The following is a 26,596-nucleotide window of genomic DNA, read 5'->3' on the forward strand; positions in this document are numbered from 1 at the left end:
GAAGTCTGGTTCCCCCCCCCATAGAGTCTCTTCCTAGCACGGCGTCCTTTTTCCTTTTACCGACTGGAAGTCTGGTTCACCCACCATAGAGTCTCCTAATGCGGCATCCTTTTTCTTTTTACTGAATGGAAGTCTGGTTCACCCCACCATAGAGTCTCCTCCTAGCACGGCATTCTTTTTCCTTTTCCACCATTAAACCATCTTTCCAAGCAGCCTCCATGTTTCCAGTGTCTTTTTCCCCACTTGGAACTGAACCCAGAAGGACATTTCTTCCAACACAGTGAAACGGCTAGCCTCCGGAGGTTGTGGATGCTCCATCACTGGAGGCTTTAAAGAAAAGATTCGACAGCGAATTTTCTGGAATGGTACGGGGTCTGCTGCTTGAGCAGAGGGGGCTGGACAAGAAGACCTCCAAAGTCCCTTCCAACTCTGTTATTCTATTATTTGAAAGTTTGATTTAAGCACAGCCTGAATAGGATCAGAGAAAGGAGATGTTGAAAAGGATTGCCACCTGGTGGCAGGAAGTCTCTCCGAAGTTTAAAGAAGAACACAGCCTCTTTAGTTCTCAGTTGCAGGCTGGGATTCGGGGTATAAATTATATTTTAAAAATGACTAAATGGAGGGAAAAGGAGATAAGGGTCCTGGAAGTTTGCTCTCTCCACAGTAGTGTAGGAAGCTAAACCCCACCCCTCTTCTAAAACCCTGAAATATCCTGGGAAATATTGAAAAGGCAGAATATTATATTTCCCTGGATAAGAAATGGAGAAACATGTTTTAGGCAGGAAACAGACTCACTCTTAATATCCCCCACCTTTGTCAATGGGCCATTTAAAGGCCTGAGCCGCTCTATTCTACATAACAAAGATCTCCCCCTTCAGCTCCAGGGTGATGGGATCAAGGCATGATAGTGTTAGCCCTTTACCCATCTCACCACAGGGCACCTGGGAAGAGGCAATGCTCAACCAAACGTGGACTCAAAACACAGCCTATAGAGTTGCCCCTGCATGGCCCCATGGGAGTCTGATAACCAATCGGAATACAAGCTTGGGTTCAAAGCCCCGAGAGGGCATAAAACCAGGGACCTTCGGCATCTCTCCCCCTTTTTTCTTCTTCACACAACATCTGGAAGGACGTGATCCCCCTTTTATGTTCAGGAATTCAAGCCATGTGACCTTGTCTACCATTAAAACCATCTTTCCAAGCAGCCTCCATGTTTCCAGTGTCTTTTCCCCCACTTGGAACTGAACCCAGAAGGACATTTCTTCCAACAATAGCTTCTCAGCAGGTACCCAGAACATTAGGACTTGACTTCCTCTGCATTAAAGATCAAGGTATCGGGGAGATCACTGCTCAGGGAGTTGTCAACCTCTTGCACCAGGGTTCTTATGTCTGTACCGAAGCTCATTGCCCAGTGAGACTAATTTTAGAAGCATATTAATTACAGACAAGGCTCCAACTTTTCCTGAAGAAGCTCTCCAACTCCCTGATGGCTTTGGATTTTTTTCCCATCTCTCTGGCTGATGAGGAGTCCAGACGTTTCTGCACCACAGTCTACAGTGGTGGGATTCAGCCAGTTCGCACCACTTCGGGAGAACCGGCTGTTAAGTTTCTGAGCAGTTTGGTGAACCAGTTGTTGGGAAAAAATCATCAGGGCATATCTTAAAGATCATTCAAATGAGAGATATAAACGAGACTGGAAAAAATGGATTGACTATATACAAAATAAATACGGGACCAAGAAACTCCAGTTAGCCTATGCTTAAGATCAGAAATGATTTAAATTGTTTAAAGTTGGTTCAGCAAGAAGAAGCTAAGGTCAATGTAGAATGTCATTAATTTCTTTATTTCTTTTTTTCCCCCAACAGATTTTAGATTGTGCTTGTTAGAAATCCATACTGTGTACGGGTTCTGGGAAGTCGGGGGGGGGGGGGAGGAGGGGGGCTGGGGGAGAGGGTGGAGGGAGGGAGGGAGGGGTATATATTAGGCTAGACAAGAATTTGGTGGTAAACTAGAATTATTTTGACATACAAAAAATTGTACTTCGATGTCTTACTGATGGAGGAATGATGAAATGTTTGCCTTAAAAGAAATAAAACTTTTGAAACAAAAACAAAAAAATAATCATCAGGGCGGAGAACCAGTTATTATATTATTTGAATCCTACCACAGCTTCTGCCAACCTGGCAGTATAAAATCACGTAAAAAAATGCAAGTAGAAAAATAGGGACCACCTTTGGTGGGAAGGTAACAGCATTCCGTGCGCCTTCGGTGGTTAGTCATGCCAGCCACGTGACCACGGAGACGTCTTCGGACAGCGCTGGCTCTTCGTCTTTGAAACGGAGATGAGCACCATCCCCTAGAGTCGGGAACGACTAGCCCATATGTGCGAGGGGAACTTTACCTTTACCTATAATTATATTATTAACATTATTGTGACAAGTACAATATCAAATATGTGCGTATGACTGTTTAAATAACTGTACCTAGATCACACACTGTTTGATGGAAATGGAAAGTAATATAAATAAAACAAATATAACATGGGGCGGGGAGAAGGAATGGTAAACATTTGGTAGATTTCTTGGTCTAGCATTCCTGTGAAGGTCCCCTAATCTGATGAAGAACAATAAAGTTAGAACCATTTCTGATTTCTCATGCTAGAAAATCTCTTTCTCTGAACTTCATCCAGATCTGGGGATCAAATCAGACTGGAGTCCTCTTAGATAGGCACAAACGTGATCGGTTATATCCAGAACTCCCAGTTCTTAAAATGGACTGAGTGCTTTCTGCAAAACTATGTTTAATGTATATTTTTTGTCCACTAGAAGTCAGGGCTGCGCCACTGAACCAACACATTTTAGAAACAGAAAGAAGTCAAAGTCCTCCACTCCTCTGCTCACAATAGAATCCCTTATGCCACCAGGCTTGAAATTTTGGACTTGGACAATCTGGAACTGTGCCACCTGCAATCCGATCTAAGCATAGTACACAAAATTGTCTGCTACAATGTCCTACCTGTCAATGACTACTTCGGCTTCAACCACAATAATACACGGGGAAACAATCAATACAAACTCAAGGTAAAACATTCCAAACTCGATTGCAGAAAATACGACTTCAGCAACAGAGTGGTCAACGCTTGGAATGCTCTACCCAACTCTGTTGTTACAACCTCAAACCCCCAAGCCCATGGGGTATTAGGGGGGAGGGGGGGATATATAGTATGTGTTAGATTTTAAAGTAACATGACTGCACTTGTATACTGTTGCTCTATAATTCCACTGTAAAAATAGGATAAGCTGAATATATTAATAGATAGTAGAAATACACCGAAGGGAGGAGTAGAGGGATAGAAGAAAGAGGGGTAGAGAGGGTAGGAGAGAGGACTGGAGGGAGGGTGAGAAGGAAGGGAGGGAGTGTACCGGGAGAGGAGAGTCGTAGAGGGGGAGGGGAAGTAGGATAGAGGGGAAGGATGGAGGGAAGATGGAAAGTTGGAGGGGAGCGAAAGAAAGGGTGTATGGAGGGTCAAAGAGGTACATTGGGTCTTTATTTTGGGGGGGTTGTTGATAAGAGGAATGGCTGTGTTTATTATTTAATGTTATATGACCCAGGTTATGCACAGTATATATGTGACTGTACGAAAATGAAAATGGAAAATAAAAACACATTTACAGATCAAACCCCCAAGCCCCTGGAGCGAACCAGCAGTAGCAGAAGCTGGAACCCACCCCCCTATAGAGGGATACAATCAAGATCAAGTGAGGTATTAATGCCACTCTATAAAGCCTTAGTAAGACCACACCTAGAGTACTGCATCCAGTTTTGGTCACCACACTATAAAAAAGATGTTGAGACTCTAGAAAAAGTGCAGAGAAGAGCAACCAGGATGATTAGGGGACTGGAGACTAAAACATACGATGAATGTTTGCAGGAACGGGGTATGTCTAGTCTAGTGAAGAGAAGGACCAGGGGAGACATGTTAGCAGTCTTCTAATATTTGAGGGGCTGCCACAGAGAGGACGGGGTCAAGCTATTTTCCAAAGCACCTGAAGGCCAGACAAGGAACAATGGATGGAAACTGATCAAGGAGAGATTCAACCTAGAAATAAGGAGGAACTTTCTGACAGTGAGAACAGTCAACCCATGAAACAGAAGTTGCCTTTGGAAGTTGTGGGAGCTTCGTCACTTGAGACTTTCAAGAAGAGATTGGACTGCCCTTTTTTCGGAAATGGTGTAGGGTCTCCTGCTTGGGCATGACCTATAAGGTCCCTTCCAACTTTGTTAATCTGTTCAAGATTTCAGGTGTTCAACCAAGGAGCAACCTCAAGGAGAAAAAAAACCATAGATATTATTTATCTAGAAAATACCAAGAGTTTGGAGTTTGCGACAGGAACAAAAAAGCATGTTCAGCTTTGCTGGAATTTGTTTTGTTCCGTTGTTTTTATTTGATTTATGTTCTCCTGGTCTAGATGTCTACGCCTGAGGAACATCTCCCAAGCGAATTTCTTTGCCTCCAAAACAATGAAGGCTGTGGTAAGAGACAGAAGACTGCCCAAGGTGTTCCTTGTCACTGCTTCAACAAGTTGTTTAGATCAGTGGTCTCCAACCTTGGCAACTTTAAGACCTGTTGGACTTCAACTCCCAGAGTTCCTGCTTTGCTGGCTGAGGAACTCTGGGAGTTGAAGTCCACAAGTCTTAAAGTTGCCAAAGTTGGAGACCACTGGCTTAGATGTCCCTCACCCATATCTTTTCCAGCTGTTTCTGTACCTCGGTCAGGAGGCCCTTGGATTTCAAACTAAGTCAGAGTGACTTCATCTTGGGTGAATGTTAATTTCTCTTTGAGCTCGTTTGGGTAACTCCACCCTTTAACCTTTGACTAACTGATGAGGAAGTGAAAGCTCTTCTTATTCTTTCATTTGAATTCCCCACGTTTTGCTGTTGGACTCAGGGCTGAAATGGGGAACATTCCATTGTATCGACCTTCACGGCCATTTAGGAATTTTGTTTAGCAGACCGGTAAGGAAGATCAGGAGGAGAGTTCTTCAGGACGGTTTGGGCACTAAAACTCAAAGGTATTGAGCTTCAAATGATTCATAACAATGAGCTAAATTTAAATGTTGGGTTTGTTTAAAACTGGATGGTAGATATCCTCCTGGGAGTTTTGTAGCTCTGCTGAGGAAGGGGGGGAAAATCTTGACAGCGTTTCAAAATGATCCTGCGGCACATATTGGTCACAGACATTTATTTGCTGAATGTTCTAGTCCTCACTTTTCCTTGGGCAAAGGAGGTGGCAAATGGGTTAAAATAGGGATGAAAGGTTTAACAGATTTATGAACAGAGTTAGAAGGGACCTTGGAGGTCATCTAGTCCAGCGGTCACCAACTGGTGGTCCGCAGAAAAATTATTTGCATTTTTTTATATTGCACTAAATCAGGGGTCCTACAGAGCCGAGGTGGCGCAGTGGTTAAATGCAGCACTGCAGGCTACTTCAGCTGACTGCAGTTCTGCAGTTCGGCTGTTCAAATCTCACCGGCTCAGGGTTGACTCATCCTTCCATCCTTCCGAGGTGGGTAAAATGAGGACCCAGACTGTGGGGGCGATATGCTGACTCTGTAAACCGCTTAGAGAGGGCTGAAAGCCCTATGAAGCGGTATATAAGTCTAACTGCTATTGCTATAGGGGTCCTCAAACTACGGCCCCTGGGATGGATACATGCAATGAACGCTTGTGTTGCTGCAGAGAGTCTCCCCCTTTGGGGTCTTTTTATATGGGTCGGAGGGAGGCAGAAATTCCGACTTGGGGTCTGCTTCAGCCTCCTGGGGTAGGGCTTTGGGCGAAGGCTGGAGGGAAGGGCTGTTGGCGGCAAAGGTCTGGAACTGGCTGACCATCTCAGCCCGCTGAGCCTCCAGGCGCCGGCGCCTGGCCTTGCACTCCCGCAGGTCTGCCTATGCTCGTAGTCCTCAGTGAGGTGCGTCTGCTGAACTTCCTCCTCGGTCAGCTCCAATTTGAACTGAGCTGTTTTGCCAACTCTTTCTCATGGTGGCTGCTTAGCTCCAGCAACTGCTTCCTGTTGGGGCCCTAAGGAGCCCGGGCGAGGAGTGGCGAATTGAGGCTGGCAAGGCGCCCCTTGATGTGAGTGATATTGAGTTGGCCACGCCCATCATCACATGACCACCCAGCCGGTCATTAGGCAGATCATATTAGTTGTCTGCAGGATTTAAAATTATGAATGTCCCTGAGGTCCGAAAGGTTGGTGACCCCTGATCTAGTCCAACACCCCCACCCCCCCGGCCAAGCAGGAGGTTCTCGGGGTCGATGTTCCTGGCAATGGAAAGGGATGAAGTATCTACCCATTGCAATTTTCTCTGGGAAGCCAAAAGAAAGAGATGACATGAAGGCCCCTTGTCAAGTTCTGGCACTCCTGCAAGCTTCTTCATCATCCCTTCAAAATGTTCTTCTTGCCTTCAGTGGAGGCTGCGTTTCTGAGTTGATTCTCCATCGGTTTATCATTTTGGTTGAACGGTTTATGTTGATTGCTTATTTAGTATCCTACGACTATCACTCAGTGTTGTATCTTATGGGATTCATGATGAATGTATTTTTATGATGACTATGATCATGATTTACCACGTATATCTTCTATGTAAGGGACGCAGTGGCTCAGTGGCTAAGACTCTAAGCTTGTCGATCAGAAAGATTGGCATTTCGGCGGTTCGAATCCCTAGCGCCGCGTAACAGAGTGAGCTCCCGTTACTTGTCCCAACTTTTGCCAACCTAGCAGTTCGAAAGCAGGTAAAAATGCAAGTAGAAAAATAGGAACCACCTTTGGTGGGAAGGTAACAGCATTCCATGTGCCTTCGGTGTTTAGTCATGCCGGCCACATGACCACAGAGGCATCTTCAGACAGCGCTGGCTCTTCGGCTTTGAAATGGAGATGAGCACCGCCCCCTAGAGTCGGGAACGACTAGCACATATGTGCGAGGGGAAACTTTACCTTTACTTTTACCTTATCTTCTATGTACACTGAGAGCTTATGTACTGAAGACAAATTCCTTGTCTGTCCAATCACACTTGACCAATTAAGAATTATAATTCTAGTTTACGCTTGCATAGAAAGGAATAAGTAACCTCCTTGGTGGTTTTTAAAAAGATATAAGCTTATTTGTTGAAAAGAATTTTTTTTTAAATTTTATTTTATTTTATCAATTTCATATATACATTCACAATTATATGACAATTTTTCCTGTTGTTGACAATATACTTGAAAATTGCTTTTTTAACATCCCATAGATCCATCTTATCTTACAATGGTCCTACTTCTTCTTCCCTCCCTCCCTCTTTCCTTCCCTCGTTTCTTCTCTCCTACTCCCCTTCCCTCCCTCCCTCCTTCCCCTTCCCTCCTTCTCTCTTTCCCTCCTTCCTTCCCTCCTTCCTTCCTTCCCTCCTTTCTTTTCTCCTTCTCTCCATCCTTTCCCCCTTCCTTTCCTCCTTCCTTCCCCCCTTCCTTCTCTCCTACATTCCCTCCTTCCTTCCCTCCTTTCTTCTCTCCTTCTCTCCTTCCTTCCCTCCTTCCTTCCCTCCTTTCTTCTCTCCTTCTCTCCTTCCTTCCCTCCTTCCATCCCTCCTTGCTTCCCTCCCTCCTTCCCTCCCTCCTTCCTACCCCCCTTTCTTCTCTTTCTTCTCTCCTTCCTTCCTCCTCTCCTTTCCCTTCTCTCCTTCCCCTTCCTCCCCTTTACCCTTCCCCTCTTCGAAAAGAATTTCTTGAAGCCAACGGAGCCTTGCCGGAAAAGTAGTGGGCCATTCTATGCAGAAGAAATGTTTCAATTTCTCAGAAACAAGAAGTGAAGAAAGGCAATCACAACAGTTTTGTAAACTGGCACAAACTTGTTGTTGTACTTTGAACATTCTCTAGACCACATCCAAGCTAGTTTACAAAGGCTGATACGCCTAAAATAAATCAGCTGCTTTAGAAATAATTTGCTAGCAATTTCATTTTAGCTTCTGTAAATTGAAGGAAGCAAGGAAATAGAGAATGGGGCATACCTTTGGACCTGGAATTTCCTAGGCTTTCCAGGTGTGCCACATGATTCACCCATGAGCATCCAAAACAAAGCAGATTTTTTTTTTAAACTTGGTGCCCAGGTCGTCATTTGGAATGTATGAAGCTATTAGACCTGGCTACACAGGACACGGCGGCTCAGTGGCTAAGATGCTGAGCTTGTCGATCAGAAAGGTCAGCAGTTCAGCGGTTCAAATCCCTAGTGGCGCGTAACAGAGTGAGTTCCCGTTACTTGTCCCAGCTTCTGCCAACCTAGCAGTTCGAAAGCATATAAAAAAATGCAAGTAGGAAAATAGGAACCAACTTTGGTGGGAAGGTAACAGCGTTCCGTGCACCTTTGGCGTTGAGTCATGCCGGCCACATGACCACGGAGACGTCTTCGGACAGTGCTGGCTCTTCGGCTTTGAAATGGAAAAGAGCATTGCCCTCTAGAGTCGGGAACGACTAGCACATATGTGCAAGGGGAACCTTTACCTTTACATCAGTGAATTAATATACCAGATGGACTTATTTTTTATAACACTGTCAGGATTTGGAGGCATTTAGGACTGGGCACCGAAATAAGCTGGGCTGTTTGGAAAAGCAGACCCTTATTCCCATGTAAAAATCGCACAAAAAAAGATTAACTTGTTGGTTTTATTCAACTGCCATGAATTAGCTGGGCACAGAAAGTGTTGAAATTTGTAGCATTTAGTCATCCCTGCTGGTGAGGAAACCCTGTGCTAAATTTTAGAGAAGTTGAACATTTGATTGCTGGTGACTCTTATTGTTGCTGTTTTCTTTTATTTTCTTTTTCATGTTTTATGGGATTTTTATTTTTAAACATAAAACAACATCAATACATGAACAGTGTGGCCTCTGAGTACAACTCATATTAATACAAATAACAACAGTCAATTATTATATTAATCAAACTTGTATAATCCTAATATTAACATACTTGATTACTTTAGTTATTCAATGTTTCCATTTTCCATTCTAATATCAATAATCTTCTTAAACATGCATAGTAATAGCGTCTTTCAATCTCTTATCTTTCCAGCTAGTTATTACTTATATTCAATTTATATAGCTATTATAACTGCTTACATTCCCCCCAATTCTTACTTCTACCTCTATTCTGACTTCTGATCAGGTCACTCTTACTAATCCTAATATTAATACACATATTTAATTAAGACATTGCCCTTATAGAATTTATAGAATTTATAGCATAACAGAGTTAAAAGGGACCTTGGAGGTTTTCTAGTCCAACCCCCTGCCTAGGCAGGAAACCCTACACCACTTCAGACAAATGGTTATCCAACATCTTAAAAACTTCCAGTATTGGAGCATTCAAAATTCTGGAGGCAAATTGTTCCACTTCTAACTGTCAGGAAATGTCTCTTTGATTAGTTTCCACCCATTGCTTCTTGTGCTACCCCCAGGTGCTTTGGAGAATAGTTTGACTTCCCCTTCTTTGTGGCAGCCCCTGAGATATTGGAACACTGCTATCATGTCTCCCCTGGTCCTTCTTTTCACAAAACTAGACACACCCAGTTCCTGCAACCGTTTTTATATGTTTTAGCCTCCAATTTCCCCTAATTATCTTTGTTGCTCTTCTCTCCACTCTTTCTAGAGTCTCAACATTTTTTTTACATCGTGGCGACCAGAACTGAATGCAGTATTCCAAGTGTGGCCTTACCAAGGCATTATAAAGTGGTATTAACACTTCCCGTGATCTTGATGTTGTCCCTCTGTTTCTGCAGCCTAGAACTGTGTTGGCTTTTTAAAGATGCATATTCTTATTTCTACCTCTATTTCTCGTTTTTAATCGGGACATCATTATATTAGACAAAAGAAGAAAGAAAGCTGTTTTCAAAGAGAAGAAAATTAGAGTTTCCCATCCTGAATCTAATGGGATCAGGTGACTAAGAAGAAAATATAAGAGCCATTGATTTTTTTCTTGAAATAAATGTGAGTGGTTGAATGCTTTCGCATCACCTATAGAAGAACCATTTTTTCCTTTGTTGTTGTTCGTAGCAAAGTCCTGTCCGACCCATCACGACCCCATGGACAACATTCCTCAAGGCCTTCCTGTCCTCTACCATCCTCTGGAGTCCATTTAAGCTCACACCCACTGCTATGGTGACTCCATCCAGCCACCTCATTCTCTGTCGTCCCCTTCTTCTTTTGCCCTCAATCGTTCCCAGGATTAGGCTCTTCTCCAGTGAGTCCTTCCTTCTCATTAGGTGGCCAAAGTATTTGAGTTTCATCTTCAGGATCTGGCAAGAGCAGTCAGGGTTGATCTCCTCTAGGACTGGCTAGTTTGATCGCCTTGCAGTCCAAGGGACTCTCAGAAGTCTTCTCCAGCATCATAGTTCAAAGGCCTCCATTCTTTGGCGCTCAGCCTTTCTTATGGTCTAACTTTCACAGCCATCTATTGCAACTGGAAAACCATAGTCTTGACTACATGCACTTTTGTTGGCAGGGTAATATCTCTGCTTTTTAGTATGCTGTCTAGATTTGCCATAGCTTTCCTCCCCAGGAGCAAGCCTCTTTTATTTCTTAGCTGGAGTAATCTTTGGTGATCTTGGAGCCCAAGAAAATAAAATATGTCATTACCTCCATTTCTTCCCCGTTTATTTGCCAGGAATTGAGAGGGCCAGATGCCATGATCTTAGTTTTCTTAATGTTGAGTTTCAAGCCAAATTTTGTACTCTCCTTCTTCACCCACATCAAGAGGCTCTTTAGTTCCTCTTCACTTTCTGCCATTAGGGTGGTATCATCTGAGGTTGTTTATATTTTTCCCAGCAATTTTTTTTCCTTAAGAGGACCACATATGTGTTTTGGAAGCATAGCTCAAACCGGAATCAGAATTTGAATAACACCACGCTGTGCAAGGGGAGATAATTTATCATCATTTGTCAAGAGTGTGTTTTCTGTTGCCGAGCAATATATTTTAAAAGATAATGGTAACTTCAGAAGTTACAAACTGATCAAATCTTTAGAGATGCCTGCAGGTTCAAAATTGAATCTGGTTTGAGATGGACTGCAAGAGACATAGCAACTTGTTTCATTTAAAAACTTTCCTAAGTGTTTGGGGGTCTTATTTAATACATAGAATAGAAACAGAAATAGAATAAAATAGAATAGTATAGGAAAGAGTAGAGTAGAATAGAATAGAATAGAATAGGAATGAGTAGAATAGAATAGAATTAGAAAGAGTAGAATAGAATAGAATAGAATAAGAAAGAGTAGAGTAGACTAGAGTAGAATAGAATAGGAAAGAGTAGAGTAGAGTAGAATAGAATAGATAGGAAAGAGTAGAGTAGAGTAGAATAGAATAGGAAAGAGTAGAATAGAGTAGAATAGAATAGAATAGAATAGAATAAGAAAGAGTAGAGTAGAGTAGAATAGGAAAGAGTAGAGTTGAGTAGAGTAGAATAGGAAAGAGTAGAGTAGAATAGAATAGGAAAGAGTAGAGTAGAGTAGAATAGGAAAGAGTAGAGTAGAATAGGAAAGAGTAGAGTAGAGTAGAGTAGAATAGAATAGGAAAGAGTAGAGTAGAGTAGAATAGAATAGAATAGGAAAGAGTAGAATAGAATAGAATAGAATAGAATAGGAAAGAGTAGAGTAGAATAGAATAGAATAGGAAAGAGTAGAGTAGAATAGAATAGAATAGGAAAGAGTAGAGTAGAATAGAATAGAATAGGAAAGAGGAGTAGAGTAGAGTAGAATAGAATAGAATAGAATAGAACAGAACAGAACAGAACAGAACAGAACAGAACAGAACAGAATCAGAGTTGGAAGGGATCTCCAGCCCGCAAGACCATTAAACAATGATGATGATTATTCCTCAGTTGAGAATTAAAATAAAACGGTAGAAAAGAAGGGAAAATGTTAAAAACTTAGAAGTGACGTAGGTTTTCTTCTTTTGCTTCAGAATGGAAGGACCCGATAGAACCTGCACGATGAACAACGAATATAGGAACAGCTTGGCCAACATGGAAGAAATCAATCTGGAGGATGCAGACGGAACCAGCGTAGAATTCAGAGTTCTGATGGCCTACGCACAGCGTCGACTGTCTGCGAGCAAATATGGGCAATTATTGGAAAGAGAATCCGGAGTCCAGGAGGAAAGGAGAGAGGTTGTGCCAGCTGACACTCTGGCCAAGGAAGAAGTGACCCTCCCAGAAATTTCTCCAGAAGATCATAAACCACCAAAGCCAAAGGACCAGAAGGCAAAGAAGAAGAAGAAAGCAAAGACGAAGACAAGAACCAACTGGAAATACTTTTGTGTTCCTTCTTGCCTAAGGCCACAAACAAGGGCAGCCAGGAACCTTCAAGTATCCTTAAAGCAGGACTCTGTCAATGGCCATGCCATGAAGCTGATCCCCAGGATTGAGGGTTTATCAGGTGGGCATACCATGGGTTTCCTAGCACTTGGGTTGTATACAATAAGGGGCAGTGGTGGGATTCAAAGTTTTTTTTTACTACCAGTTCTGAGGTCATGGCTTGGTGGGCGTGGCATGACTTAGGATACTGCAAAATCTCCATTCTCTCTCCACTCCAGGGAAAGGATCCTGTAAAATCCCCATTTCCTCCCCACTCCAGGGGAAGGATACTGCAAAATCCGCATTCCCTCCCCACTCCAGGGGAAGGATACTGCAAAATCTCCCATCTCATTCCAGGGGAAGGATACTGTAAAAACCCCATTTCCTCCCCACTCCAGGGGAAGGATAATGCAAAATCCACATTCTCACCACACTCCAGGGGAAGGATTCTGCAAAATCTCCATTCCCTCACCACTCCAGGGGAAGGATACTGCAAAATCTCCATTCCCACCTCACTCCAGGGGAACGATTCTGCAAAATCTCCATTCCCTCACCACTCCAGGGGAAGGATACTGCAAAATCCCCATTTCCTCCCAATCAGATGGGACTCGGGAGGCGGAGAATAGATGGGGGCGGGGCCAGCCAGAGGTGGTAATTCTCCGAACTACTCAAAATTTCCACTACCGGTTGTCCAGAACTGGTTAGAACCTGCTGATTACCACCTCTGATAAGGGCAGAGGTGGGTTCCTACCGGTTTGGAACAGTTTGGTTGAACCGGTAGTAACTTGGTTACTACTGGGTTGCTGGAACCGGCAATGCCCCCAAACCGGTTCTCCTACAGTGGTGCCATCTTGGTTTTCGGTTCTGCGCATACACAGAACAATTTTCACTGCAGAAATGTTACTTTTCCCCCTTTTCTAACGTTTTGCGCATGCGCAGACCTTTTTAGTTGCAAATGCGCACGTGCACAGTGGAAAATTTTTTTTGCACGCTGAACCAGCAGTAATGCTGGCAGCAACCGATCCCTGGATAAGGGGGATGAATTTTGATCGCCTAGCAGCTTTTCTTCAAGGTGACCTTCCCACAATTTCTAATAACAGTTGACCACCAGACAAGGTGAACGACATCAAGGTGGCAACTGGAATGTGTGTCTGAAGTTTTGTCAGTGGTACCTCAGTACCAGGGGTGGGTTTCTCGCCCCGTTCCAACCGGTTCGGTTGGAACGGGGCCGGCAGCGTCCTCGTGCACGCGCGCAGTGCACGCATGCATACTAGCGCCTGTGCGATGCTCCAGCTGCTCCTGGAGGATCGCGCAGGCGCTGTATGAGTTCTGCACATGCGTGGAAGCGCAGAACTCGTCAAAACCGGGTAAGAAACGCGGGCGGGCGGGTGGATCCTTCGGCGTTCCCGGAAGTTACTTACTTCCGGGTTCGCTGACCAACCGGTTCGCGGGGACCGCCGCGAACTGCCTGAAACCCACCCCTGCTTGCTACTCAACTACTTTGAAACACATCCAATTTGGTACTCGATGCATTTTGATATGAAAATTTTGTCCTGATCCTCATCGTGTGTGCGACTCAACGCACAAGCTAGGAGGTTTCCATGTCAGCTGCCGTGTGACTCACTACATTATTCCTCATGAGGAAAATTTGTCTGGTCCTCATCGTTTGTGCTACTCAACAAGGCCATCAAGTTGGGCATGACTCATTTAACTGCTTAGGAAAGGTACTTTTGCTCCCAGTTGCGGTCATAAATCAAGGACGACCTATAATCTTAATGGGTCGTTCTCCTTTCCTTGCAAAACACTCTGGTGACGGAGCCAAACTGGATTCCAAAATGGCTGCTGTCCATTTTTCTGCCGTAATGACTAAATGCACCTTTGGGTGATTGCAGCGGATTTTATGTTCCCGAATAATGCACGAGGTGAAGGGAGAGGGTTGAATGGAATAATATTCTACTCTTGTTTTGTTTTGCTTTCCTAGATGACCTGGATATCTCTCGTGTGGCAGAGAGACTCGTTGAGATAGTGGATCATTCCAGATGTCCCGGTGGGAAGAAGGGCACCCCAGTACTGGAACGTGCATTGAGTCTAGAAGAAGATGGTGGCTTAGCCAGCAAGCCAGTCCCACCAGCTGGGCTTGATGGACTGGGTAAAGTATTCTTTCTTCATGGGGACATTTCTTGCTACTGATTTTCTGTTCATGGACATTCGTAGTCACTTGTCCACATGGCACTGCAGGAGGTTTCCATTTTGACACAAGTTCTAGAGGAGACCCTAACTTGCTTTCTGTATGCCTCGTAGCAGTTCCACCCATTTCAACACAACTATCCTCCACAATATTTTACTGAGGTGTCTTGAACGTATTCACAGGGCATGCACAGGGCAAATGATTTCCCAGGCTGTTGTTCAACTGGTAATTGAGGGATTTCTAGATCCTTGTTTCCAAACCATGGCTACTCAGCAGCACTGTCATGGAGGGGTCCTATTGCTCAGATTATCAAAGCAGCTCAATTAAAGGATTTGGAAAGGAGGGGAGGGCAAGAATATACATCCATTGTCATCGGGGTAGCTAAGAGAACCAGCTGAACACACACACACCCAACTCCTCTAGTACAAAGAAGTAATCTGTATTATTTAAGAGGAAGAAGTGGTTTTGTTAGAAATTTTGCTTATATATATATAAACATCATCATCATTGTTTAATGGCCTTGCGGGCTGGAAGTCCCTTCCAACTCTGAATTCTATTCTATTCTATTCTATTCCACTCTACTCTATTCTATTCTATTCTATTCTACTCTTTCCTATTATATTCTATTTTATTCTATTTCTGTTTCTATTCTATATATTAAATAAGACCCCGAAACACTTAGGAAAGTTTTTAAATGAAACAAGTTGTTACTATTCTATTCTATTCCATTCTACTCTACTCTATTATCTTCTGTTCTATTCAACTCTACTCTACTCTTTCCTATTCTATTCTACTCTACTCTACTCTATTATCTTCTGTTCTATTCTACTCTACTCTACTCTACTCTTTCCTATTCTATTCTACTCTAAACTTTCCTATTCTATTCCATTCAATTCTACTCTATTCTACTCTTTCCTATTCTATTCTATTCTATTCTATTCTACTCTACTCTACTCTTTCCTATTATATTCTATTTTATTCTATTTCTGTTTCTATTCTATATATTAAATAAGATCCCCAAACACTTAGGAAAGTTTTTAAATGAAACAAGTTGTTGCTATCTCTCTTGCAGTCCATGTCAAACCAGATGCAATTTTGAACCCTCCTGGGGGATTGGCTGCGTTGTAATATCCTGAGCCTTTGTGTTGTAACTTCCTGAAATCTGTGATGTAATGTCCTGAGCAGATGGCTGTGGTGTAACATCCTGGGCTTTGGTCTGGCTCCGAGTTTGCGGTCTGGCCATGTGTTCATGGCGTCTGTCAGTTTGCTTTGTGTGGGAGTCAGAGGGGGGGGTGCAACAGTTGGTGATGCCGCCGTGGTTTGGCTTCTGAATGGTGGTTGGATTTGGTCTATGGGATGGGTTTGGGTTTGAGTCTGGTGAAGGTGATTGGTGGTTGCGTCCTGTGTTGTTCTGTGTCCGATGTCGATTTTCGTGGCTGGGACTCGTTTGTTGAGTAGGGCTGGTTTCCAGATGTCTGGTTGGCGGGAGGTATCGTCACGTTTATTCATGTTGTGGGGGTGTTTCTCTATTTCGATAGCTTCCATAATTATTCTCTTGTTGAAGTGTTCAGTTTTGGAGATTAATTTGGTTCTTTCAAAATCAATTTCATGTCCTGTTGCTATAAGGTGCTAGAAGAGGGAGGAAGTTTTTTCTTCTTTTCTGACTGTGTTCTTGTGTTCTGCAATGCGTGCATTTATTCTCCTATTAGTTTGTCCAATGTATGCGGCTGGGCAGATTTTGCATGATATTTCATAGACTCCTTGGTTTTCTAGCTGGATCTTGATTTTGAGGTTTCTTAAGATGTTGGCTATTTTTTGGTCAGTGCCAAAGGCTGTCTTGATATTGTATTTGTGGAGAATTTTGCTGATTTTTTCTGTGGTGCCTTTGATGTAAGGGAGGAGGGCGATGCCGTTGTCCTGTTCTGTGTCTCAGTTCTTGGGGGTGTCTCCTTTTGAATTAGGTTGGTAATTGTGTTTCTTTGGAATCTGTTGGAAATTAATACATTTGTGAGAGTGTGTAATTCAGTTTTCAGGTGGTCTTTGTCGGCTAGCCATTTGGTTCTGGAGATGAGGGTCTTGGCTACGGAGTTGATCTTTGCAGGGTGGTAATGGGATTGTGCGTTTAAGTAGAGGTTGGTGTGTGGTTTTTTTTGGTAGATGGTGTGTCCTAGGGAGCCACTGTGTTTTTTGTAGATTAGGACGTCCAGAAAGGGAAGTTGGTTGTTAGCTTCTATTTCCATAGTAAATTGTATTTTGGGGTGTAGGCTGTTGAGATCTGTGAGGAAGGTGTCCAGTTTTTCCTTCCCGTGTGGCCAAATTACAAAAGTGTCATCTACTTATCTAAGCCAGAGTTTGGGTTTCTGTTCAGATTTATCTAAGGTGTTGGTTTCAAAATGTTCCATGTATAGGTTTGCGATGACGGGTGAGAGGGGTGATCCCACAGGTGCTCCTTCTCTCTGTTTGTATCTTTGTCCATTATGGATGAAGTATGTGTTGGTTAGGCAGTGGTTGGTCAGGTCCAGGATGTGTTTAGGGGGGTTGTGTTTGTTCTGGATAGCTGTCAAGGCTTCTTTTATAGGCACTTGGGTGAAGAGGGATATGACATCGAAGCTCACGAGAAGGTCGCTGGGTTGTAGGTTTTGTTTCTTTATTGTTTCTATGAAGTGGAGTGGGTTTTGTACGTGTGAGGTGATGGATTCTGTGTAAGGCTAAAGTTGTTTGGCAAGAAATTTGGCAAGATTCTGTAGAGGTCGTGAGCCTATGGAGCTGACTATGGGTCTGAGTGGTGTTCCTTCTTTGTGTATCTTGGGGAGGCCATAGAGCTTGTGGCGTCTGGATGATTACCCAGGGATGGGTTCCAGCAGGCACTACTGCTGTTCTCTTGAGAGTGCATTGAGCATGCACACTTGATGCGCGCAGTACACGCATGCACGATGCAATAAAAATTGTTCTGCACATACAGAGAAGTGAAAAACAATATGGTTCCACCTATGGCGCCATCCAATGAACCTGTTTGGGGGTGTGGTAGGCCTGCACGGTTCCAGCAACCCAGGGCACCAAACCACTACTGATTCGGCTGAACTGGTCCGAACCAGTAGGAACCCAGCACTGATAGCACCACAGAGCAAACAAAGGTTACAGTCACCATGTGCTTTACTGCTCATCTATTTCACCTAATAGGAAACAGGAAACTCTACTTAGAACGACAGAGCATAGAGTATTATACCAATAAATCCAAACTTGTAAACACTGCCACCTACTGGTTGAATACTACTGTAGTTGTTGAATAAAAATATACTCCAACAAGTTTTCACACAAGAAAACACTTGAAGGTATGTGCACTTCAACAATACTGCCTGGGAATTCTGGGAGTTGAAATCCACACCTCTTCAAGTGGCCAAAGTTGAGGACATCGGGTATATATGACAAGATTAGAGATACCATAGCCTGGAACTGCTTAGTAAATCATATGTTGCAAGAGGCAGAACTGTCCCCAAAAGTAGGAATCTTAGCCAGCTATATTAGGAACGGGCCAGTTCAATGCCTCATGCTGGCCAAGGAGAGCTGCTATAAGCATCACAGCTCTTCCAGCCATTTTGGTCCCCTTAGCAGCCAACCCAAGCTCTCCCTCCTTTTGGCCCTGCAGTCAACCTACCCCATAGAGCCTCTCTGAACCAAGTGTGGCTCATGAAAGGATCCCGACAGATCTCTGACCTCATCTGACCTCTTTCCAGATTTTTCATTTGATAGCAGAAGTGGTCCAAAACTGGACAACACCATCCTTGGTTGCGGGGGACACAATCCTTAGCATAACGGAAAACAATCTAATGCTTCTATAAGCTACCTGTACCAGAGGTGGTATTCAGCCAATTCTGACCGGTTCTAGCAAACCAGTAGCGGGAATTTTGAGTAGTTTGGAGAACCGGCAAATACCATCCCTCGTTGGCTCCGCCCTCAACTATTATCTGCCTCCCATCTGATTGGCTGGGTCTTCTTCTGTTGCCCTGCACAGGAGAACGGAGCTGTAAACCAGGTTAGTGGGTAGGGTGGAAATGGATATTTTATCGTATCCTTGCCCTGCCATGCCCACCAAGCCCTGCCATGCCCTCAGAACCAGTAGTAAAAAATATTTTATTACAAAGTTTTTTATTTTTTCATTTTCATAACATATGATCACATCAGTGGTGGGTTTCAAAATTTTTTAGAACCTCTTCTGTAGGTGTGGCCTGCTTAGTGGGAGTGGCTTGCCGGCCATGTGACTGGGTGGGAGTGGCTTGCCAGCATGTGACTGGGTGGGAGTGGCTTGGCATTCATTTGACTGGGTGGGTGTGGCCAACTCATAAAATGTGGTGAAACTCTGGCATTTGAAGCACACAAGACTTAAAGCTTTCAAGTTACAAGACCCTTGCACCCCTAACCCTTTGGGGGGAAAAAACCCCAGGGGTGTTGAAACTTGACAGCTTTAAGACTTGTGGACTTCAACTCCCAGAATTCCTCCTCCAGTCATGTTGGTTCAGGAACTCTTGCATTGAAGTGTGCAAGTCTTAAAGCTGTTAAGTTACAAGACCCTTGCACCCCTAACCCTTTAGAAAAAAACCCCAAGGATGTTCAAACTTAACAGCTTTAAGACTTTACGGTTTAGATAGGACTCTTAGAGGTGGGCGGGGTGATTGGTGAGCCAGCCAATCAGTGAGCGGTGGGCGGGGCAAGCATGGTATGAACGGGTGTGGGGAGGAAGCTGGAACCGGCTCTAAACAGCATGGTAGATTTGTGGAACCTCTTCTATAGAAGAGGTTAGAACTGGCAGGAACCCACCCCTGGATCACATGTATACTATTACATAGCCAACATCATATTGTATTATTAAATGTTTGCATCAATTCATCTTACTAACAACTCCGAAAAACAATTATTGGCTCTTCTGCTCTCCATACACCATATTTGTACCTTATCCATCACTTTCTTCTCCCTCTCTCCTCTCCCTCCCTACCTCCTTTCTTCCTTCTGTCACCCTTCTCTCCCCCCTTCCTCTCTCCTCTCTCCCCTTTCCACATCTCCTTTCTCTCCTCCTCTCCCTCCCTGCCCTCTCTCCTATTCTTCTCTTCTTCCCTTTCTCCTCTACTTCCCACTCTTCATCTCATTTACTTGGTGTATTTCAGCTTCTGAACAAGCTCCATTTTATGTTGATGGTATTTATAATTCCTTTTCAATATACATACTTAATTTTAACATGTATTCTAGTAGTAATTTTTTTTTGAATCCCACCAGTACTTTTATTTTCCATACGGGTTAAGCTTGTGGTTGAAACAAACAAGGATTTTGAAAGTAAGAGAAAGCCCAAGGCATTTAAGTGCCTTATTGACTGTTTATCCAGTAATCATTTTTTGTGTGTGGAGAAGATCTCTATGTCGTCAAAGAAGGAGTCGAAAACAACTTGATGGCATCTAAGCAATCTATCATTTCTAGTAGCGTCCTACAAAAACAACGAGTCCAAGAGCTTTGTTATTTTAATTGCTGTGTTAAGAAAATCAGGTTATTTTTCTTTCTTTTTTACCAGACAATGAAGAAAATGTTATTGATGCAATTGTTGCCTTGTTACGGAAGTCAGGAGATGAGCTGGAGGAAGAGGTAATTTAAGGTGGCATGGACTCTGAAGCTCTGTGTGAAAATTAACTGAAGAAACTTTCACGTCATTCCAGTGGTGGGTTCTGGGTAGTACAGCCCGGTACGGGCGTCCCCGGTGGCTGCTGGGAGCAGCGGCCACGTACCGGAAGGGTGGATCATTGGGCCCACCCGCCTGCCTGAGTTCCTTACTGCTTTTTGAGGGAAATGGACCATTGTGCACGGGCGCAAAACACTTGCGTGACCTCCGCCGAGGAGCTAGGGCATCGCAGGGCAGTGGCCTGCACATGTGTGTGCAGTGCACATGCCCGAGGTGGATGCCCAGCCCCGTCACAGTGTACCGGACAGGATCCGGAACCCACCACTGCATCACTCCCTTGTTTTTCTTCATTTACAATTTCGCGCGTGGATTTCAGTGCTGTGCTTCTCAACAACTCCAAATGGTAAAATACCACCTGAGGTCCTCAAGCATAAAATCATCTAGACCAAAGGTTCGAAAACATTATCATTTGAGTGCTTGGGCATTTTGTTTTTGGTCCTTAATTTCTCATATAATCTCATCAAAATACAGAATAGAATACAGAATAACAGAGCTGGAAGGGACATTGGAGGTCTTCTAGGGCTGTCCCTGCTCAGGTAGGAGATGCTACTCCTCTCTGGAGAAATGGCTGCCAATCTCTTCTTTAAAAACTCCCTTTGGTGGATCACCCACAACTTCTAGAGGCAAGCCATTCCACTGATTAATTAGTTCTAGGTTGGATTTCTCCTTGATAAGTTTCCATCCATTGATCCATTCCACCAATTTCTGGAGGAATTCTTGCTGATCTTCATATAACACAATTTGGGAGAAAAACCAACCTGACCTAGAGAATTTGTTGAAGAACTTGGCTAAACAAACAAATAACAAACAAACAAATATTAAATTAAAAAATATAAAATAAAATAATATATACATACATATATACATATACATACCCAAACACACAAATGGTTGTATGTATGTTTCAGCATGACTCTAGAATGCCTTGAACAATTTCAACAAAACTTGGTACACAGATGATGTACTCTCTGGAAACAAACACTGTGGGGGCAACACCCGTAACACCCCTTGGTGTGTGTGCTCTGTTAAGATACAGTCTGTTGTGCCTTCAAATGGCTTCTACTGTACTGCTGTGAAATGGCTTTTACTGTGCAGTGCAGTGGAGTTGCCATGGTAACGGCTTCACAGTACTCCACAAGGGGGGCTCCTGCTGGTAATGGGGAAAAATCCAACATTAGAAATTATGTTTGGTCTGGACATTTTCTCCCTATACATAAATACCCGGACAACGCTGGCTTATCAGCTAGTATAAAATAAAATAAAATAAATAAAATAATAAAATGAAATGAAATGAAATAAAATAATAAAATAAAATAATAAAATAAAATGAAATAAAATAAAATAATAAAATTAAATAAAAAATTAAAAAATTAAAAAATTAAAAAATTAAAGAATTAAAAAATTAAATTAAAAAATAAAATAAAAAAATAAAAAATAATAAAATAAAAAATAAACAATAAAAAATAAACTAATAAACTAATAAATGAATAAACGAATAAACGAATAAATGAATAAACAAATAAATGAATAAACGAATAAATGAATAAACTAACAAACTAACAAACAAACTAATAAACTAATTAATAAACAACTAATAAAATAAAAAATAATAAAATAAAAATAATAAAATAATAAAATAATAAAATAAAAAATAATAAAATAAAAATAATAAAATAAAAATAATAAAATAAAAATAAAAAATAAAAAATAAAAAATAATGATAAAATGATAAAATGATAAAATGATAAAATGATAAAATGATAAAATGATAAAATGATGATAAAATGATAAAATGATAAAATGATAAAATGATGATAAAATGATGATAAAATGATGATAAAATAATGATAAAATGATAAAATGATTGATAAAATGATGATAAAATGATAAAATGATAAAATGATAAATAAAATAATAAATGAAATAAAATAAAATAAAATAATAAAATAAATAAAATCCTTCTCTTTCCTCTTCCAGATGAGGAAGGATAAGACCTTCTGTCAGAGTATCTGGAATATGATGACCTCCTATGCCTTCTTCAGGAGAGTGACAGACCAGTTCCTTGAGGAGATGCCCATAGACTCCACAGTGAATTCAGAGGATGAAGTTAAGAGCATGAAAGTTGCATTGATTATGGAAGCCACCACCAGACTCACTGCAGTGGACAATCATCCCATGAATCTTGTGCTGGGCTTTGGAACAAAATACCTGCAGGAAAACTTCAGCCCTTGGATCCAAAGCCAAGGGGGATGGGTAAGAGATAGTCTAAATCTGTTTTTCTCAGCCGTGGCAGCTTTCAGATGGATGGACTTCAACTCCAAGAACTCCCCAGCCAACCTGCCATTCTGGGGGATTTTGGGAGTTGAAGTCCACCAGGTCTCTGAGCCCTCCTAATTAATTTTCTTCTGAATAGGGACATTTTTTAAAAACAGCAGATCTGTGGCAAGAATATTTACCGTATTTATCGGCGTATAACACGCAGTTTTAAAACTAAAATTGCAAGCTTAAACCCTGCCTGCGTGTTATACGCCGATACTCCGGGTGGCAGAAGCCCGGGACCCAGTCAAATTCGCTGCGCAAGGTGAAACGGCCGGCAGCAGCCCTGCTCTCCTGCTGCGGCTTCTGTTTCAATAGGGAAGAAAACTTCCTTTCGCTTCCCGGGCTTCTGCCGCCCGGCAGAAGCCCCGGGACCCAGTCAAATTCGGGAAGCGAAAGGAAGTTTTCTTCCCTACTGAAACAGAAGCCGCAGCAGGAGAGCGAGGCCAGCGTCCGTTTCAGTCGCTTCCCTTCTCCGTCTTGATTGCTGGAAGCAGTAACAAACGGCGCGTCCGCTCCGCATCGCCCTGACAACCACCCCAGCCGGCGGCTGCCAGGCCTCGCTGGAGTCAATTGCAAAGCTGCGTTCAGCGCTTTGAGGACCTGAGGCATCTTGGGAAATGTAGTTCCCTATCAGAAAGAATGGAGTAGCTGCGAATTTGTAACAACATAATATAACTTGGTGCTTCGCAGGTTACGAAAATCTCGTTTGATTTGCACACTGTTTTTTAAAAGTTAGATAAAGAAATTATGCTGTGAAAGCGACTAGATAGCCCCCCTCCCCTTCCTGTGTGTGAGAAAGGGAAGGAGAGGAAGGAAGGAGGGAGGGGGGAGGAAAAGAAGAAGGGAGGGGGGGAGAAGATGGAAGGAGAAAAGATGGATGGAAGGAGAAAGAATGGAAGGAGAAGGAGGAAGATGGAAGAAGAAAGGAAGAAAAAGAAGAAGGGAGGGAGAAGGAAGGAGGTAGGAAGAAAAGGGGAAGAGAGGGAAAGAGCAGAAAGACAAAGAGGATGAAGTTGATAGGCAAGAGGAAGGGGGAAGGAAGGGAAAAAAGAGGGAGAGAGTGAAGATGAGGAAGAGGTTTTTGGTTTTCCAAAAAGCAGTGATTCTGATTAAGTTTTTTTGCTCAAAGAGGTGTTTTTTCATTTCATATTTGCCTTTTAAGAGGAGTTAATGTTATAATTCATGTTCTAATGTTATAAATTTTAATCCAACATTAAGTTCCGAGCTTCCAAGTCATTTATTTTTAATGAAAAAAATTTTTACTCAAATTTTTGTGTTAAAATGGGGGGTGCGTGTTATACGCCGGTGCGTGTTATACGCCGATAAATACGGTATTTATTAAATTTGTACGCCATCCATCTGTCTTATCAAGTGACTCTAGGCAGTTACATATGAGAGTTCAGATTTTTTTGCATAAGATTTTGCATAAGAACGGCAACATTTCAATTGATTGCCTTTTGTGGGATTTGAGAATTTGGGGTATTTTTCACCCTCATTTCAATGCTTGGACCATTTGATTTTTGTATTAGACCTGCCCACTGAACTGTAGGAACAAGCATGTACATTCTATGTCCTTTAGGAAGGTCATCCTCATATTCAGCAAACTCTTAAGTTCTCTGCCCACATGTGGCTGACCAGGTAGCCTACAAACCACCGACAATGTCGGTTGGAAGTTGGCAAGTCCTTTCATGCCCCAAAGGCAGGCATAAGAAAGAGGAAAGTTCTTACCGACCGTCTGTGATAACCTGTTCCTTGGTTGAGAAGTGTTGATTGGCATGTATTCAAGCTTCAGATTCAGAACTTGCTATTATCTTGAAATCTGGAAACACTTCTAAATCTCACAGGTTCTTTTTTCAAGAGGCAACTGGACTTTCTGATTTTTCCTTGAAGTTCCCTTTTCGGTTTTCACTCAGGAGCTTCATTCTTGAGCTCCGACTGGATGGTGGGGAATGGAAGGACCATCCAGGCAGAGCTGAAGAAGTTTCTTGGATGAAAAGCAAAATGTCTTCAAAGGGAAAAAAATCAGAAAGCCCAGTTGCCTCTTGAAAAAAAAAGCACCTGTGATGCAACCATGACATGGATGACTGAGAATCTCCATTCTTGTTGTTGTTAGTTGCAAAGTCATGTCCAACCCATCACGACCCCATGGACAATGTTCCTTCTTCCTTCCTCTACCATCCTCTGGAGTCCATTGAAGCTCATACCCACTGCTTCAGTGACTCCATCCAGCCACCTCATTCTCTGTTGTTCCCTTCTTCCTTTGCCCTCAATCTTTCCCAGCATGAGGCTCTTCTCCAGTGAGTCCATCCTTCTCATTAAGTGGCCAAAGGATTGGAGTTTCCTCTTCAGGATCTGACCTCCTAAAGAGCAGCCAGGGTTGATCTCCTCTAGGATTGACCGGTTGGATTGCCTTGCAGTGCAAGGGCCTCGCAGGAGTCTTCTCCAGCACCAGAGTTCAAAGGCCTCCATTCTTTGGTGCTCAGCCTTCCTTATGATCCAACTTTCACAGCCATCCATTGCAACTGGGAAAACCATAGCCTTGACTTTACACACTTTTGATGTTTTGCTTTTTAGTAGGCTGTCTAGATTTGCCGAGAATCTCCATAGACCAGTGTTTTTCAACCACTGTGCCGCGGCACACTAGTGTGCCGTGACATAGTGTAAGGTGTGCCGTGGGAGAATTACTTTATATATAGTCAATATAGGCACAGAGTTAAATTTTTTTAACATTTTCTAATGGTGGTGTGCCTCGTGATTTTTTTCATGAAAAAAGTGTGCCTTTGCACAAAAAAGGTTGAAAAACACTGCCATAGACACTTATAAATCCCACTGACCCCTTTTCTCCTTTTCCCTCCCCAGCTAATAGCCTTAGGATTACCAGACCAGGAAGAAGTTGAATGAGGAAAGGAGCTCATCTTCACGAGTGTTGCTTAATACGGAGAAAAGTGATTGGGACGTGAGAGGAAAAACTTAGTCACTCTCATGATTGCCTCCAATACGGGGAGATGATGGTTCATGGAATCTTTTTGAAGACCAGCAACTGCAGCACCAGATGCCATGGGACAAGGACAGGATCCGCAATATCTGTTTTAATCCTGCTCAACATGAGCAAGAGATGAAAGAGCCACGCAGCTCTTATTATCGCAGGGACCCGAAGCCTTCTGGTGGAATCAAGCTACTTATTTTGCAAATTTGGCTTCTGGATCTAAGTTAAGCACGCAACCCATCCTTGCTTCTTCAGCCTGGATGAGAACTGAAGGCTGCCTTGAAGGATGGCTGCCTTGAGCCAGGAATGTGAAGGCAAACATTGGGTTGCCACAATCTCCTTTTCCTGCAGAGGTGTCTCAAGGGTGGGGTTCCGAAAAGGCAAGATGGCTATGCCATCTTGATTTTTTGTGAGCCCCCCCTCCCCAGGACGTTGTCAGAATGGCTCATCAACTGCTTTCTAGCTCTTTGGTGTCACAGTCTTGAGATGCTTTTTTCTTTTTAATTGAACAGATCTCTCGCCCCCTTTCCTCGGGAGGTTTGGTCCAAGTGTAAATAGAAAATGGCACAATGGGTTTAGACAAAGAAGGTGTAGTAGGGATGATGGACCTGATTTTGAAAGGGATTAAATCCTAAAGAGATAAAATTAGCTTAAGTCACAACAATTGATTTCGATGCACATAATCAAGAGAATAATAAAACAAGTGATTTCCCTTCTTCTCCGCCTTGTTTAGTTGCTCTGGGAAATGAGCTCTGTTCCTTCCTTCCTTCCTTGGCATCTTAAAATCTAGCAAACAAGTCTGGAATAACAATAGCAATAGTACTTACAGTTATATACCGCTTCACAGTGCTTTTACAGCCCTCTCCAAGCGGTTTACAGCCTATTACCCCCAACAATCTGGGTCCTCACTTTACGCACCTCGGAAGGATGGACGGCTGAGTCAACCTTGAGCCAGTTAGAATTGAACTGCTGGCAGTGGGCAGAATTAGCCTGCAGTACTGCATTC

The 26,596-nt window shown here is 42.9% G+C and overlaps 1 protein-coding gene across 2 annotated transcripts; it reads left to right on the forward strand.

Moving 5' to 3' along the window:
• The first annotated feature begins 3,052 nt into the window (after positions 1-3,052).
• On the forward strand, positions 3,053-26,306 carry BCL2L14 (BCL2 like 14). 2 transcript variants are annotated; one of them, XM_032220492.1, is made up of 6 exons: positions 3,053-3,080; positions 11,985-12,457; positions 14,357-14,524; positions 20,121-20,191; positions 22,263-22,538; positions 25,464-26,306. In XM_032220492.1, the coding sequence occupies exons 2-6, from the start codon at positions 11,986-11,988 to the stop codon at positions 25,503-25,505; spliced, it is 1,029 nt and encodes a 342-aa protein (XP_032076383.1). In that variant the 5' UTR covers positions 3,053-3,080; position 11,985; the 3' UTR covers positions 25,506-26,306. The 2 variants fall into 2 exon arrangements, with proteins under 2 accessions (XP_032076383.1, XP_032076382.1); XM_032220491.1 differs by lacking the exon at positions 3,053-3,080 and adding an exon at positions 4,878-5,072.
• The last annotated feature ends 290 nt before the right edge of the window (positions 26,307-26,596 follow it).

Source organism: Thamnophis elegans, chromosome 7 (genome assembly GCF_009769535.1).
Source record: "Thamnophis elegans isolate rThaEle1 chromosome 7, rThaEle1.pri, whole genome shotgun sequence".
Taxonomy (NCBI): Eukaryota; Metazoa; Chordata; class Lepidosauria; order Squamata; family Colubridae; genus Thamnophis; species Thamnophis elegans.